The sequence below is a fragment of the Ooceraea biroi genome, chromosome 1, assembly GCF_003672135.1.
Source record: "Ooceraea biroi isolate clonal line C1 chromosome 1, Obir_v5.4, whole genome shotgun sequence".
NCBI lineage: Eukaryota > Metazoa > Arthropoda > Insecta > Hymenoptera > Formicidae > Ooceraea > Ooceraea biroi.
In genome coordinates this window covers 21,856,972-21,874,734 of record NC_039506.1, presented here as the reverse complement: position 1 = coordinate 21,874,734, position 17,763 = coordinate 21,856,972, and the positions used below count along the sequence as shown (strand labels likewise).

General features: G+C 36.7%; 1 protein-coding gene and 1 non-coding gene across 2 annotated transcripts; one reads left to right on the top strand and one right to left on the bottom strand.

The window, feature by feature from the left end:
• Positions 1–4,330: 4,330 nt before the first annotated feature.
• Trnar-acg lies at positions 4,331–4,403 on the bottom strand. The gene has a single exon. It is a non-coding gene; the product is annotated as a tRNA-Arg (tRNA).
• Positions 4,404–4,577: 174 nt separating this feature from the next.
• On the top strand, positions 4,578–17,611 carry LOC105278486 (collagen alpha-2(IX) chain). Its single transcript, XM_011337614.3, has 19 exons — positions 4,578–4,791; positions 4,877–5,084; positions 5,382–5,598; positions 6,426–6,596; positions 7,228–7,299; positions 7,378–7,467; positions 8,193–8,285; positions 8,427–8,543; positions 8,660–8,855; positions 9,654–9,923; positions 11,183–11,361; positions 14,335–14,505; positions 14,654–14,839; positions 14,924–15,125; positions 15,437–15,538; positions 15,933–16,034; positions 16,448–16,615; positions 16,736–16,804; positions 16,904–17,611. Exons 1-19 carry the CDS (start codon positions 4,743–4,745, stop codon positions 17,020–17,022), a joined length of 2,781 nt encoding a protein of 926 aa, XP_011335916.1. The 5' UTR covers positions 4,578–4,742; the 3' UTR covers positions 17,023–17,611.
• Positions 17,612–17,763: the final 152 nt, after the last annotated feature.

Below are 17,763 nucleotides of genomic sequence, written 5' to 3'. Positions count from 1 at the left end.
CGCACGATTTTCCTTTATTCGCGCGATGTTTCTTTATGTACGATCGAATTTGATGTTGCGAGATGTAGATCACATCCTGTTATTGTGCGTTTAAGCTACTGGAAATGACGAAACTGTCTCGTTCCAAAGTGCTATCAAGGCTATCCGTTGGAATTTCTAACGTTCTAATATCAACGTATACTTATCGCTCTTGCGTTTGTGTTTATATTTTGATATGAATGTGATAACGCTTTTGTGTGGCACTGTTTAGAAATTCTGTAAAGCCGAGAGATACATATTGCTTATGGCCTTCCAACAGTTGTTCTACCAAGCCATTAAATTATGATTGTTTATATGTCAATCATGACATGTCAATGACTACACAAAATAATTCTATTTCTTCTACATTACTAATAATTTAACAGCTTTTGTAATTCCAAAATATCAAAGCATATTTATAACATCAACGCAAGGATAGAATAAGTGTAAGAAAGTAAGAAAAGTTAACAATAAATAGTTACATGTTCACAAAATGACAGTGTACACACAGTTTTCTTTACATTATAAACTTACGAAATGAGATGCCAGTTTTCCAGTATTACGAACACTTATACCACGCGTTATTAAGATCCGCAAATCTCGGCTAGTCTCAACTAGTCGGCTCGCGTAAAGATACACGGTCCGTCTCTTGCTGCCATTGCGTTGCGCGTGAACTTGGTATGAGACACTACCGTGTCTCTTGATCTTAGTCAGTGTTAAATATAGTTATCGAAGCAACCAAAATTCACGTTTACAAATAGACTTTCTGTCATCTTGCGCATAAATATCATTCGTATTGCGCAAAATGTAGTCAAGATCTGTGTTTCTTTATTTTATGCATTGCAGCTATTTTAATTCACCTTGATTTTGATCTTGTTATCTGTAATATTGTACTAAGAATTGATTTTGTATATATTTAATTATGGAAATAAACTTTGGAAACATCTATAGCACAATATTATCATCTCATTTTTCCAAAATTTGAATCGTGGAAATACAATATCATGGTTGGATTTGGCATTTTCGGGTTGGGATGAAGGTATATTAAAAAGTTTGACATTTTCGAAAAATGTGAATACACCATTGTAAAGAGTATAAAATATCATAAAACTTTTGTATAAAACATTTTTTCATATACCTTACATTTTCGAAGATATTCGCTAAAAAATAAAAAGATCCGTTATTTTCGAAAGGTTGTTTCAACCCCTAAACGTTGAGATACGCTGCTAAAAAAATATAGGTTTAATATTCTTCGATTCTCTACAACATATACAAAGCCCATCAAAATCGGTAAGGAACAGTTTCGACCGTTCCCTTCTCAGAAGACAGGAGATATCTTCATTGCTCAAGATGTTATTGCTTATGTGTTATCGCTCATGTTATCGTATTACAGTTACATATTCAAATTATAAGTTAATGTAGTTATGTTGTATAAATGTTGTTAAGAATATCTGATTATATTATTCAACTGAATAAACAAATTTTACGCAGTCAGTTTCTTGATATTACAAATTTTCGATAAAATAATTACTAAAAATATATCTGTCTAGTCACTCTTCAGATTAAAAAAATCTGCAAAACAACTATTCATTTTATTTCTGTAAATAACATCAACTATAATAATATATAATTTGCTCCATAAAATATAAAATTTTGAATTTCACAAGGAAATCCACGGAAGTGTTTTCCCTCTAATTTTAATGGTAAAAGTATTGGGTCATTAAGTATGAAACTTTACAAATGTAAAAGCGCCATCTTTAACATTTGTTATCTCAAATTTGGCGCCAGACGTCAGTATCAGGTTAGGTTAGTGTGATAGATGTATGTTCGCTCTTCAAATGTCATATTTGTTTGTTCAAATATCTTCATTAGTTTTATTGGTGGATTCTTTTTTATAGAACTATGGAAAAGTCCAAAATTCGTGTGATTTATGAATATGAGTTCCGCCGTGGAACCACAGTGTCGGAGACAGCTCGTAATATCAACGCTGTATTTGGTGAAGGTTCAACTACTAAAGCAACGGTGAGCAATTGGTTCAAAAACTTCAGAGATGGAGATTTCAGCCTCGCTAATGAGCCACGTGGAAGACCAAAGACGAAGGTGGATAATGATCACTTGAGAGCCGTAGTAGAGTCCGATCCATCTCAAAGTACACGTGAATTGGCATTGATATTCAATGTTTCTATACCCACCATATTGTTCATTTAGCTGCAATTGGTAAGATAAAGAAGTTGAACAAATGGGTCCCGCACGAATTGACCGATGCGCAGCAGGCGCAACGTCTAGAGGCTTCCCTTTCTTTGCTTTCCCGTCACAAAAATTAATCTTTTTTGAATCGAATTGTGACCTGCGATGAAAAGTGGATACTCTACGACAATCGTAAACGCTCACATCAGTGGTTGAACGTTGATGAACCACCGAGACATCACGCGAAACCCAACATTACACAGAAGAAGCTTATGGTGACTGTTTGGTGGTCCAGGTCAGGTGTTATCTACTACAACTTTATGAAACCTGGTACATCGATAACGGCTGAAGTATATTGCAAGCAACTGGACGAAATGATGCAACAACTTGCTATTAAACAACCGAAATTGGTCAATCGGTCAATGCCAATGCTGTTGCATGATAATGCTCGACCGCACACTGCACGACTGACCGTGGCAAATCTACAGGAGTTGGAATTGGAAACTCTCCGTCATCCACCATATTCACCAGATCTATCACCTACCGACTATCACTTCTTCCGGAATTTGGACAACTTCTTGGTAGGAAAATTCTTCAATTCTCAACAGGCAGTCGAAACAGCCTTCCGCGACTTCATCGATTCCCGTACTCCTGGCTTCTATAGTAGAGGCATAGACCAACTACCACTAAAATGGCAGAAGTGTGTAGATAACATGGGCGCATACTTCGATTGAAAATAAATCATGTCCATGTGCCAAAAAATGCAAAAGTTTATGTTCTATTTGTAAAGTTTCATACTTAATGACCCAATAGTATGTTTCTATTTTATTTCTTATTTTTTTCTATTTACTGTCAATTTCATTACAAATCTATCAAGAGCAAGACAAGACAGTTATTAGAATTGCTATAGATGTTTAAAGTCCAGAAAATTTGTTTGCACACTTTGCGCAATGCAAATGCTAATAAGCATAATATAGAGATGTTTATGTATAAGTAATAGTATAAAAACTAAAATATCATTTCATTATGTATTAGTAGTGACTGCGAGTTTATAAATTCAAACTGATATATCACAAAAAATTTTAATATCAACTTAACATATATAAACTCACCGTCACTGCTAATACGTAATAAAATGATGCCAGTTTTATAACTTATAACTTCACTCCATCAATTCGCTTTCTTTTGTAAAATGCAATAATTTTTATTGTCGTATTAATTAAAAATTTGCAAAAAAAAGAAAGTATAAATCTCAGAATCTTCATATTTGTGAGATCTTAAGACGCCGTGGCGTTTAATGTACGCGATCAAAAGAATTTCCGACCGCCGTCAATATAACAACAGGCGATACCGGTCAGAGCAGTATAGCTTTGCTCAAATATCAGACGAGCCGCTGAAAATGCTGAAATAGCGACGGATCGCGATTGCGTTGTTTTTACGAAGAGACCCAGCGTGCGAGTCAGTGGGTGCTTTTCAATTGCTTACACATCTTGACACAAAAGTATTTTATTGGCTATGTATTATCTTGTAAGATTTTTTAGTAATATATAGCCAATAAAATATTTTTGTGTATGTTTGTGCTAAGATGTGTTAAACTTTAACTTTATCTAAAAAATAATTGGAAAGTTAAACAATTGGAAAGCACCCATCTCTCCCTGGCCGAGCTACGATTCACACCCTTGTACACGCGCCGAAATAAAGTATCCTTACAACTAATATCTTGTTATACTCATCCATCCTACATATTTTATGTTATTATGTTAATACCCATACAGCACAGAAGCTTCCAACAACATTGCAGTAATATTGCAAACGTTGCTGCAATGTTGTTGCAAGCTTCTATGCTGTATGGGTATAGTTAATGTTTCTTTTAATTTTGTCATTTTTCAATTTTTTAAATATTTAAAAAATTTGGAAATATTTTAAATATTTTAAAACTTTAAAACTAAGTTATTTTATTTTAAATAGTTAAATATAATAATTTAAATGTAAATTATAATACTATAGTATATAAATTATAATAAAATTAATAAATTTAAATATTTAATATTAATATTTTAAAAAAACATTTAAATATTTTAAACATTCAATTTTTTAAATATTTTTGAGCAAAAATAATCACTCTCGATCCTGCCAGGATTCGAACCTGGAATCTTCTGATCCGTAGTCAGACGCGTTATCCGTTGCGCCACAGGACCACAATGAGAACCTTTCCATTAACACAAAGTAGCATTGTCAAAATATTATAATATAACAAATATATATTAATTAAATTATAAATACATGGAGCTATTTATGAGTATTGAAATAATTTTATTGTATATTAAATAAATTTTATATTTCAGAGATAACTAAAAATTGTGAGATAATAATTACTCTTATTGGACCTGATGTCTTACATCTGCCAATATACCGCACCATTATTTAAAAAATACTATTATTTTTCTTTCTTTAAATGTTATTAAATATTACTCGAGAAGTATTATAATTATGAATTATTACTATCTTATCGTTTTAGATCTATTCGATTACGGCAAATGTATCGACAAACATGGATACTCGTGATAATACATTTGATTTATGCGCGTAAGTATCAACAAAATTATCTCGTTGTACGTAAAATTTAAAATATGATGATTTAAAATATGAAATTTAAAATATAATATGGTAGAATATGTGATGCCAGAAGACACCGTGAGCACGCGCATTCTATGCGACAAATCTCAAGGAGACGGTCCTCGAGTCTTCGATTTCATCAGCAAGCTGAAATTGGATCTGCCAGAGACGCATTACAGCGGCATGACGAAAGTGCGAGGCAGCACTCGTCTGCAAACGGCATATCGGCTGGAGAAAAGCACTGATGTCACCCTCCCGACAAAGTATTCAAATTAATTTCACAAAGAAACAGAGATTAACATCTTCCGTCGACTTTATCCAGTGTAAAATTCGTCAAACGTTTATTAGATGCTTTGAATTGTTAAATTAAAATAAACGTTTAATTCTTAATTTCATTCTTAATGATGGATGTAATGATGGACCACGTTACGTTTTCGTAAACCATTTTTAGTTGGCTGAAGAGCATGCTAATTCTCCGATATCATCCCTCGACAATTTTTCATCACAAGCATCGAGTGACATAGCACCGAGTTTTCTTTATACTTGAGTTCTTTTTTCAGAAATGTCACGTTGAACACGCTTCCAAAAGAATTCACATTGGCGTACATGTTGCGAGCTAGAAAATTACCAAAGTATTCTTGGCACGTCGTTAAGATCGTGGATGCAAGAGGCGATGCTCAATTTCTCATCACGATGAATCCCAGAAAACAGACACTGGACTTTTCATTGATCGGTCACGAGGAAAAATTGCAGACGGTCTCTTTCACGAATGATCGCGTGAGTGTGCAATTTGATCACATTTATCTTTATTTTAGAATAGCTCATATATGTCACGTTCTTGTGTATAACGATTCCATTCATTCAACAATTTCTTCTTCTTTTGCAATTTATTCCAATTTTCGACACTTCGAATTTTATTTTCCATTAGAAGGAAAATTGATTAAAATCGTGTTTCTTTGTTATATGTTTGCTGCAGTACATTATATCCGGTTGTTTCGAACTGAGAATACAAAGTTGAACATGTTTCAACATTGATATCACTTGTGGTATACACGGCACCGCTCGTAAATTCTATTGAGCGAATCGCTCTTAAAATTGTTGTTAAGCAAAGAGAAGCCGGCATTTCTAAAGCGATTTAGCCGTTCGATCATTACGAGTGTTTCGTCAATTGTCCCATGAAATCATTGCGTAAGCGTGAGATGCGTGCCATGTCGCATAAAACTCGTCGTGTGAATCGTATCGTCATGCCATCGCCGAGCAGATGTAACGGATGTGAATTGCACTCAACCGCTCCTTGCACAAATGTCACTTGACAAACTCTTAACGTTAAAGTCCTGTCACAGGCAAACGAGGACTGAGCGTGCAATCGATGATTCGATGGTGAAAACATGATGTCACTCGAAGTCACTTAATCATTATTGCAGGCGCATGAAGTTTTGATATTAATGATTAATGTTCACTGATAACGTTTAGTTATTTAAAAGTCGTGTTTGTCCACCATAAATTATCATATTGCTCATAAGCGATAAATGAAAGAAAGTTAGTTAATTACAACTTACATTGTTAAATAAACATATTAGAAAACATGATTTTTGATAATACAGATATTCGACAAGGATTGGCATAAAGTAAGTTTCGGGGTATTCAAGGATAAACTGGTACTTAAAATTGACTGTAAATACGTTGGCACAAAAGAACTAAATCCACGCAGGCCAATTAACATCGATGGTGACATATCATTAGCTAAAATGAGCAACAGTAAAATCACTGTTCCGGTAAGTCCTATTGATATTTATGAGTTTTATGTTTAAAATTAAAATTGCCGTGATACTTTTAATATGATGCATTGTCTTTAAGTTAAAAATATTTTGATAAATTTCGCAAATATCTATCAAAATTTATGATCAAAACCTTGAATGTATAAATATATTTAACTCTTTCGGATTACATCATCATTACGGATTACGTCATCGCAAAGAATGCGCACGTTTCAGCGATGATATTATGTGTCGGCTGTTACAATTAAGCAGCCCGCTACTTAATTAATAACAGCTTTACATGAACCGAGGCTAAAACTGTCAGTAGGACAAACTGAATTTAATATTAGACTCCTAGCCTAGATCTAGAATGAAAACATACTAGAGCTCTGATAGATAAAAATACCCTTACGAAAGTGCTGTAAAAAAGATAAAAGAAAACAAACTGATATACATAGATATACATGTGTGTCACTTAAAATACAATTTGCTTACTAATCTAGTTTAAATAATAATCGAAAATTTAATATAGATGCACATTATAGATAATATTCATAAAATATTTAATAAAAACTCTGTTCGGATAATATTCTGTTATTATTTAATGTTTCATGATTATTGTTTGTACGTGTGTTCACACTATCATTAGATCGATATACAATGGATGATACTAAGCTGTAATCCTGCGGAACTAGAGAGAGACACATGCGAGGAACTACCGGTAAGTTGATATAGTATGACAAGATTTACGGTTCAAAATCTGACCAGCGAATTAACCTGATTATTAACGTGAACGTAGAAGAATTATCTACCCGTTCCGCTTCCGCTGATAAAACCTGCTTGCGAAACAATCTGCCCACAGGGACCACGTGGATTCAATGGCGCAAATGTAAGTGATTTTGTATTATATAAATATTAATATATTTGTTGTAAGATTTTTAAGATTGTAAGATTGTAAGATTAAGATGTAAGAAGTTGTACGATATTGTAAGATTTTCATTTTGATTGTAAAACTAACGGTAAAGCGAACTATTATTGCTTTCTAAGATGGACGGATGCTTATACTTCTTCCAATATGATAAATCAGTCGGCGTGCTGTTGCATGATTACAAATATTTTTGAAAATTATAAAATTAAAATTATCGTTTGTTTTGTCATTTGTATTTATTGCGAACCTTAAACGCACAAAAAGCAAGAAGCGAGAAAAAAGATAGACAAGAGATAGGAGACCTGTACGGGCAGGAGAAATTGAAGAATGATAATCCGTGCTTTCAGCGAGAGCCAGTATACGTATATTATCTGCAAGAAAATATTATATTCTCTTCTATCACAAAACTATATAGTTATTTAATTGCCGGTGTATGCCTCATCGATAATATCCTTTCAGAGATCATCCCTACATTGTTAAATATAATATCTCTTTATGATATATGTACATTTATGCGCTACACGTCTATTAAATATTATTTTAACAAAAATAATATAGATGTTTCGATAATTAATTTTTTTATTTTTCGATAATATATTTTTTAGTTTTCTTTGATTTTCTAAACTCTTTCTAATCAATTATCAACTTTTGTAATCATTAACGGTATATAATGAAAATTGTATTAGGGTGCTCCCGGACCCCCTGGACCACGGGGACCGATCGGTCCATCTGGTCCACCAGGTTTACCTGGATATCCGGGGCGAGAACAAGGAAGAACGGTATTATCAATTATTATTTAAAATATTACACACACAATATTATGTACAATTCCATTTTAAAAATTATTGAACAATTTTTAAATTTACGATATACTATCAACTAAATTTACTTAAAAAAATATAAGGAATAAATATTATCAGGGAGCTTCGTATGACACTAGCACCAGAGGTTTTCCAGGCCCACCGGGTCCCAAAGGATCGATGGGTTTCGTGGGACCACCGGGACAACTAGGAAAAAAAGGTGATCGCGGCGAAAAGGTAAATGCTTCCAGTTAATTAAGTAAGTTAATTTTAAATTTAATACAATGTGGCACATAATTATAAACTCGTTGATAATAAAAACAAAGCGTCAATTAGTGGTTAATTATTAACAGGGTGAAATGGGCTTTTCGGGTCTAAAAGGCGACCAAGGTCCTCGAGGATTTCCAGGTCCTTCAGGAAACATTACTAATTTGTGTGGAATCTTGCCGCGTCTGATGGGCTCTCCTGGACCGCCAGGACTTGCAGGCGATAAAGGGGACAAGGGTGAACGTGGAGGAGAAGGTATTCAAGGATTGCCGGGTGAAAAAGGTACGAAATATTATCCCTTAAGAGGAAAACATGACATAAATTGCTTAAGATAAGATCAAATTCACTCATTTACTGAGTAGCATTCGACGCGCGCTAAATAATCTCGCAATCTAATCTCGCCCAGAAAGAAATCACGTCTGGTATAATTGTGTTATTCTTATCGATGGTATGTAGACATGTAGTATTACGCAACGAATGCTCATTTATTGCACTCAATTATCATTGTCGTTATTGTAATATCTGAATCAATTGGCCGTTTTGTGCTAGCTCAGAGGCAGTAACCTTGTATGGTAATATTTGCCTCATGTGTATTTGACCCTGGCTTTAATAATAGAAAGTATATTTAATAATTTCTCGGTTTAAATTTATAAACAAATAAAATAATAAATAAATTTATTACAAATAGCAATTTTATTCGGCGAAATTGAATATTGAGATATTGAGTATTGACGTTGCAAATTCAAGTCATCGTTTTATTAACCCTTTTCATTAACGTAAATCATATAAAAAATCACAGTTTCAATAAGAAGTATTAAATGAGTCAAGCGTCGCGTGATATTCTGTATATCGAGATTGACCCAGATATGCTGATTCGCAACCATTGTAAATCGATTTGTCGCAATCAATGATAATGTCTGTAAATTGTTTGCTTATAAATAACTGAAGACCAAAATTAGCGAATAATAAGAAAGAATGTTTCATTAACAATATTTAGGCCACTGATATAGCGTTATGAAAATATCAAGAAAAACATCGCCTCTTTAAATTATTAATAAACTATAAAATTTCATGTTTTAGGCGATCGCGGAGACAGGGGATACCCAGGATTAGACGGATCTTATGGTCACGATGGTGTACCAGGGCTTCCTGGGCCTCCAGGGCCTCCAGGTCCCCCTGGATCTAAAGGAAGCGCTGTATTTACAAACGTTCCTGGAATTGCAGGACCACCAGGACCACGCGGCGTACCAGGATCATCAGGCCCTTCAGGATTGCCAGGATCGCCAGGATTATCAGGTCCTCCTGGTCCTCCAGGCCCAAAGGGTGACGTCGGAGAACGTGGTCAAGATGGTTCGCAACTGATTTAACAAAGATTATACAGTAATTGCAAGATACGCAGATTATAATCTTTCCTCATATTTTACATCTAGATACAACAACGAAATTAATATGAGTAGATAGGCTATGCCGATTCTGGACCAGGGGCTCCGAGGGGAGCGCGGGGCGAGGGGGTATAACGTCACGAAGGGTATGATTTATGATGCCCTGCGGCACTTTTCTGTCTTTATTCTAGGGATGATTGTTTAAGAATATGTTTATGACCCTGCTGCACTTTTCTGTCTTTATTCTAGGAATGATTGTTTAAAAAAAAAAATGTTTATGACTCTGCGGTACTTTTGCTATTTGAGCGCCGATACCCGGCTGCTGGAATGTTTTATATCTTATTATAATATGTCGTAAGATGATGTAATGTCCAGCGGATAAGCTAAGTGTAATATTTAAACTCTATCGAGTGATCATATGGCTGGTCCGACCCAGGTTCGATCCTGACATAGGTAAGTCATTTTTACATTATATCTTAACAATATCTTATTATAACATGAACATATTCTTATACGACTGCATTCTTTCAGAACTTTTTTTACTCGGATGTACGTTATGACATCATACTGGGTCCGGCGTCAGTCGCGACAAACGTCTAGACAATTTCCGGCACGTACTCGATTGTGCGAAAAATATTTTTCTCTAAATCATAAACTTTCTTTCTGTTGGAAAACATTCGCTAATCTCTTTGACTAATAAAACTCTCGCTGCAACCGACGCTACATGTTGGAAGTTTACTACAAAGGATGTCGCCTCAACAAAGGCAGCGGCCTACGATTGCACTGCAGCCTAAGTGCAACAAATACCTACAAATTTCTTTCTCACTCTCGCCTCGGACCAATCGCTCAATCACCTGAACCACGCAGGTTACGATAGAGTTTAAATGTTACACTTAGCTTATCCGCTGGACGTTACATCATCTTACGATATATTATAATAAGATATAAAACATTCCAGCAGCCGGGTATCGGCGCTCAAATAGCAAAAGTACCGCAGAGTCATAAACATATTTTTTTTAAACAATCATTCCTAGAATAAAGACAGAAAAGTGCCGCAGGGTCATAAACATATTCTTAAACAATCATCCCTAAAATAAAGACAGAAAAGTGACGCAGGGTTATAAATTATACCCTTCGTGACGTCATACCCCCTCGCCCCGCGCTCCCCTCGGAGCGCCTGGTCCAGAATCGGCATAGCCTATCTACTAATATGTATTATTATTCAAGGTATACCGGGGCTGCGAGAAAGCAGTGTAATATCAGGACCACCTGGTCCTGAAGGACCTGCTGGTTCTCCTGGCGAGGATGGTCTTCCGGGTGTTAAAGGAGAAATTGGACCAATTGGTTCTCCGGGACTAGCCGGAATCCCAGGGAAGGATGGACTTCCAGGATTACCGGGACCGCAGGTATTTTATTTGATATTTATACACAGAAAAAAAGTAAGTGTTACATCAAAACTTATATACTTGTATATACGCAACAATATTTATAATCTTCGTAAAAGAATTTAATAATATATATATTTATTAAACGGGAAAAACCCTCTAGTATACAGTAGATTACAAGAGAAAATGAAAAAAAAGACGAAGATGAAGAGTACATAGAATCCAACGGACACATGATACAACGAAAACGAAAAAACATGATGTTGTTTGATTGCGGTACAAATCAATGGGCAGTGACATTCCATTAATTAGTAAATTCACTGCAAGGATAGTCCAGTATATACAGTCCCACAATAGTGGTCAATACAAAAAATACAACCATTGTTATCACCCACCTTGAATCTTAATACGGGGAAAAGCAGCTCTAATCGCATTAGGAGAAGCATAAAAAAAGTCAATATATGGGGAAAATGTATTCGCAGCAATACGGAGACGATTTAATGGCTTGTGGTAACCACACGATGAACGAAGAGACTCAACATGAAACAATACAGCCCGCCTTACGGTCCTACCAGGGACATGCAGACCGATGCATTCCAGCAAATCTGGGCAATCAATGCGACCGCTAATTATGTTCCGCACAAACACCAGATCCGCCTGAGTTCTCCTGTCCCTCAAAGATAACAAGCCCAATTCGCGATGCAAATAATCATAATCGTGGTCAAAAAAGTTCATCGGTCTAAGCAATCTAAAACTGACCCGGCGGAGAAAGCGGTGCTGGATACGCTCAATCATGTCGCACTGATATACCAGATAGGGAGCCCAAACTATAGATGCGTATTCGAGCAGAGGTCTCACGAGGGAACAATACAGAAGCCTCAAGGTACCAACATTACTGAAAAACTTACAGGCCCGGTTGACAAAGCCCAACCTTCTAAGCGCATTGTTCGTAATAGTTTCTATATGTTTTTTAAAGGATAAGTCGCTACAAAACGTCACACCCAGATCACGGATGGAATCAACCTTGGTAAGAGTAGTTCCACTCAAAACGTAATCATGCCTATAACCATCCGTTTTCCGGCTGAAGTGAACAACATGACACTTAGATAAATTAAGCCTCATGCCATTATCCTCACACCAAGTATCCAATCTCAGAAGGTCACACTGAAGTAACCATGCATCTACAGAGTTAGAAATTCTTCTATATACCTTGAGGTCATCTGCATAAAGTAAAAAATTCGAGTTCTCAAATACATGTTTGATGTCATTAATAAAAATGTTAAATAATAGAGGACCCAAATGAGACCCCTGCGGGACTCCCGATGTAACCACTATGTCCCTCGACAGCGCGTTATTGAATCTCACCGCCTGCAGCCTACCTGTTAAAAAACTGGATATCCAATTCAGAAACACACCATCAACGCCAACCAGCCGTAACTTCTTTAAAAGAATCACATGATCAACTCTATCAAATGCCTTACTAAAGTCTGTATATACGGAGTCAACCTGTGATCCATCGTCAAGAGCATTTGTAATGTAGTCATGATATAAAACAAGGTTGGTCGACGTTGACCGTCCCGCCATAAATCCATGCTGCTCATTAACTATGATATTCTTCATCAATGAAGACATTTTACACGCCACAATGCAGTCAAACAACTTGGCTATATCGCACTGCTTGCTAATAGGTCTAAAATTGGTTACAACATTGTCACCACCTTTAAAAACAGGCGTCACAATGCATTTTTTCCAGAAACTCGGGAAAATGCCACTGGACAATGATTTGTTAAATATCATCCAGAGGATTCTCGACAAAATATAGCAGCATGACTTTATAAATATAGATGGGATTCCATCACTACCTGGGCTAGAGCTTGATTTCATTCTATTTATCTGTGTAAAGACTTCTCCAATACTGATATCTATGGATATTACTTCACTATTGGTTTTCACACCTACATCATGCCCCGTCATGTCGATTAGGATCGAACTATTTGACGCGCCACAAGTAATGCTATTATTATTGTACACAGACTCGAAAAAGTCAGCAAAGTGATTCGCCGTAGCTATCTCATTACTCGTATGCACCCCATCCCTATAGACATAAGGGGGAGAGGAGCCCTTATTAGTAATAGTATTTATAAAATTCCAGAAATTATTGATATTATTCGAGATGGAGTTCTCGGTTCTACCGACATAATCCCTCCACACCACCCCAGACAGAGCCTTACATTGTGATCTGGCATTTGAAAACACCAGATAGTCTGAGAACAAATTCTTATTAATAGTTCTTTTAAAAGTATAGTGAGCTCTCCTTTTTGATTTAACAAGGGCAATCAATTCTCTTGTGAACCATCTAGGGTAGGTAGAAGATAATCTTGAATTTCAACTATATTATAATCTTATTTCAATATTATAGTTGTCACCTGAAGAATACAATATAATTATTTTCTCGACTAGAAAATGCATCAAATAATAACGGAATAAGATCGTGGGCGTGGAGGTAAGAGACGTATTTTCACGTTGACGGGATTATATCTTATATCTATTATTTATTATACGCACAATTATCACACTCTACCAAATTGTTAACCTCCACGCGAAGACAGCCGCGCGATGGTAATCTAAACTAAACATAACGCACAACGCGAAAATAGTTTGAAAATATGTTATTTTCTATTTAACATTGTTTCCTTTCTATTCAAGAAAATTATTCTTAAATAATACAAATATATTTTTCTTGATTGAACTATACAAAATTGCTTTATTCAAAAATTGTTTTCTTCGTTTAGCGTGATATAATTTCATTATTTCATTTTAGTTGAAATTCAAGATTATTAAATTCTTTTATGAAGATTATAAATTGTTACGTATATACAAGTATATAAGTTTTGATGTGACACTTACTTTTTTTTTGTGTATATGTAAGTGATTACGTTATAATTCTTTATGTAAAATATAATATGCGTTTTATTCGTTCTTGCATGCAACAAGGGACCTCCAGGATCACGTGGAGAACCTGGTTTTCCAGGATCACGAGGTTTAGAAGGATCGATAGGAAAACCGGGACCACCGGGGTTTAATGGGAAACCGGGCCAGAAGGGAAGCAAAGGACAAATGGGCGAACAAGGATCTATCGGACCTCGTGGATTGCCAGGAAATTCGGTAAGAACGGTCAAAATAATTTATCCTTATTTTGTGGTTAATACTATTACATATTATTTTCTTAAATTATAATAATTTAAAACTTTTAACAAAATTCCGATGACTCACAACACAACTTTAAAATATTTAGAATTTAAAACTTTTTTAGGGTTCGGTTGGTTCACCAGGCTCATCAGGTATACCAGGATTGGAAGGAAGACCTGGTCTACCTGGGCTACCAGGACCGCCAGGACCATTAGGGCCACCCGGTCTTCCAGCTCCAAACATTAGCTTTGCTAGCGTAGGCAAACCCGGTCCCGAGGGACCTAGAGGCCCACCAGGTTCTCCGGGAACAGTAAATATTTTATTGAGACAAAAACATTGTAAATATCGATGTTTAAATATTTCGAGAAAAATCTTATATCTTAAAATCAATCAGCCGGGTGAAAGAGGAGCTCCTGGAGAACGAGGGCCCATAGGGCTCATAGGACTGCCTGGAATATCCGGTAAGGACGGAGCAACCGGATTGCAAGGTCTTCCCGGGAATAGAGGTCCACCAGGACAGCCAGGACTTCAAGGTTTGCCAGGTCGCAGCATCAGCGAAGCAGAGATTCGCGACATTTGTGCCAGCGTGCTGAGAGGTGATTGCATTTGCCGTCGATTATCGTTACTGACTGTCATTTTCTATGAATCTCAATTGAAGCTCATCGAAGCTTAATTGATCCTCCGATCTTCGATTCTCTTCGTTTTCGTTCTGCGAAATATGATTAAACCTAACTTGGTTAACTTTAACCGAGGTTTAGGACGGTGAACTTGTTCCTCTTATTAAATATCATTACACAAATCTATATCTTCGCGCGCGAATAAACCTCCGGAACAGCGTCAAGTACACACGTATTAGGGAATCGCGTCGTGATCCGTTTTCTTTACTGTCACCTATGTATACGTACAGAACAGATGACCGAAATGGCAACGCTGATGCAAGGCCCACCCGGACCGCCCGGCCGAGGCCGTCCAGGCCGTCCTGGATCACCTGGCCCACAGGGTCGCCCAGGTACACCTTTGTCTGAGTCAGGGTTATCGCGGTATCTCTCACAGCACGCGCATTAATTGCACCAAATATCGGCCATTATTTAATTCCTGCTCTTAACAGCGTATAGACGATTGTAGAGCGGAAAACGTTAGGAACCTAACTCGAGAGACATTTTTTTCGGCGAGCAACTCATAGTACAGCGACCGTCTCATAGTAGCATCACGATCTAAATGCTTGAAGCACCACCGTTTCATCGTACGCGTATAAAACTGTAATATATAACTTCTATGCGAATGACGCAGTCATCGTGACGCACGTTAACAATATTTGACCGAGTTTGACCGGGATTAACGTTCCGGCTCATTTTATCATCTCCGCCCCTAAAGATAATGTGATGTACTGGCATGTGTCACAGAAAGGCTGAAAGAATTAACAGACGGTCTACGAGGGCTACCCGGGTTGCCGGGACCGGCCCGACAGGGCCATCCCGGTCGAACCGGAAAGCGGGGCATTCCAGGTACCTACTGACTCGAAACAATGTTTCCTCTGGAATGTCTGGAGAATAGCATGCTTGGATTAACGGCGGCTTTCTTCGCGGGCAGTAGATTAGTCAAGTAATTTCATTAATCTTCCTGGCGATTGTCACGCTTTTAACATTTCGATACCGGCACGCCTCTTTAAAGCAGCATATATCTATTATCCTCTTTAATACTCGGTCTTATCTTCGATTTCTATATTTTGTATTTATTTTTTTATTTTATTATAATTGCCATTACGATTCGCCAAACTGTTTTAAAAGACGCCCGAATGTTGCACGTAGAAGAATTGATGCATGTTTTTGCGTATTTCACAAATATTATATATTGTCGCTTTTTATACGAGATTTTTCACGTAAAAGTTTTTACTTCCTAATTTTATTTCCAACCGTAGGTGATCCTGGTTCGCCAGGATTGCCAGGAGAACCTGGATTTGTCGGGTTACCGGGTCCGCAAGGTCCTACAGGACCACGGGGTCCACCTGGTGAACGCGGAGAAAAAGGGGAGAAAGGTTCCGAAGGAATCGGTGCAGAAGGCCCACCTGGTCCAAAAGGTTTACCAGGTTAAGAAGCATTATTAATAACAATTTAAAAGATTATACTTTCATAACAATCTATAGGAAACGGCTGTGCATTATATGTAACAATATTATATGTAACAATTTTAATGTATTTTATGATAGGACCTCCTGGTAACGACGGTGTTGGTTCACCTGGTAGGCAAGGAGACAGAGGCGAGCCAGGCAGACCAGGTAAAAATTGCAGAATAAAATTTTGAGTATAATTAAATTCAGTATACTTGTTTAACTTTTTATATGTGATGTGTGTTGCATTAATTTTATTTATGACAGGTATTTCTGGTATGAGAGGAGCGCCAGGAGCGCAGGGAGCACCCGGGTTTTGCGAATTCTGTAATTATCCTAGTAGTAACTATTTGCACTACAATCGTGGTAATGAGAAAGGTCCTTAATTAATATAATAATAATGAATATTACAAAAACTAAAAAAATATTGGCGCAACAGAAGAAGTGTTGCGGAGTACTAATTTAATAGTATTTCCTGATACATATTCTTGATTTAGCGTTAAATTGCTACAAGTGCCGCACATATACAAATCACTGCCATGTAAAAATATTATTTCTCCCAATAGTGATTTAACAATTTAATGTTGCGCTCAATGTATTATTTAATAAAATTTATCTTTAACACACTTGATTTTCAATGTATTAAAGCGTAGGATTATCATCCTTCAGTTAGGTTTTGTTTTTCCTAAGTAACCTTTTCTAAACCTTTTCTAAGCGGAAAGTGTCTATAGAAAATGATTATTTTTCATTAGCAGAAATTACCTTAACCCAGCACGTCTTCTCAGCTTTGTTTATCAAACATACACAATTTACTACATACATTCCCTTTGACAATCAATTCACAATGTTAACCGCTAATGGTTGCGGTCCACTTAGCGCTACAAATGCTTCAACGCTTCACTTTATTCGAAAGAAGAAAAAAGACAGAAGTGTTTTGAAGCATTTGTAGCGCCAAGTGAATCGCATCGCACGAATATCCACCGATCGGTCACGTGCTCTTAAAAAATTGAAATCCGACGCGCTCGCATCGTCGCGGTCCGATTCTGCGTTCGCCCGTTTACGGCAGCGACGGCGCCACCGACGGCATGTCGGGAATCAGCGACGACAGTGACGGCCAGTGATGGCCG

What these genes read in the sequence shown, in the direction of transcription:
- LOC105278486 (XM_011337614.3), top strand. Translation starts at nt 4,743, where the DNA reads ATGTATCGACAAACATGGATACTCGTGATAATACATTTGATTTATGCG. An exon ending in CAGGATTACCGGGACCGCAG is followed by an intron (nt 11,362 to 14,334) that starts GTATTTTATTTG and finishes GCATGCAACAAG; the next exon opens with GGACCTCCAGGATCACGTGG. An exon ending in TGGTCCAAAAGGTTTACCAG is followed by an intron (nt 16,616 to 16,735) that starts GTTAAGAAGCAT and finishes ATTTTATGATAG; the next exon opens with GACCTCCTGGTAACGACGGT.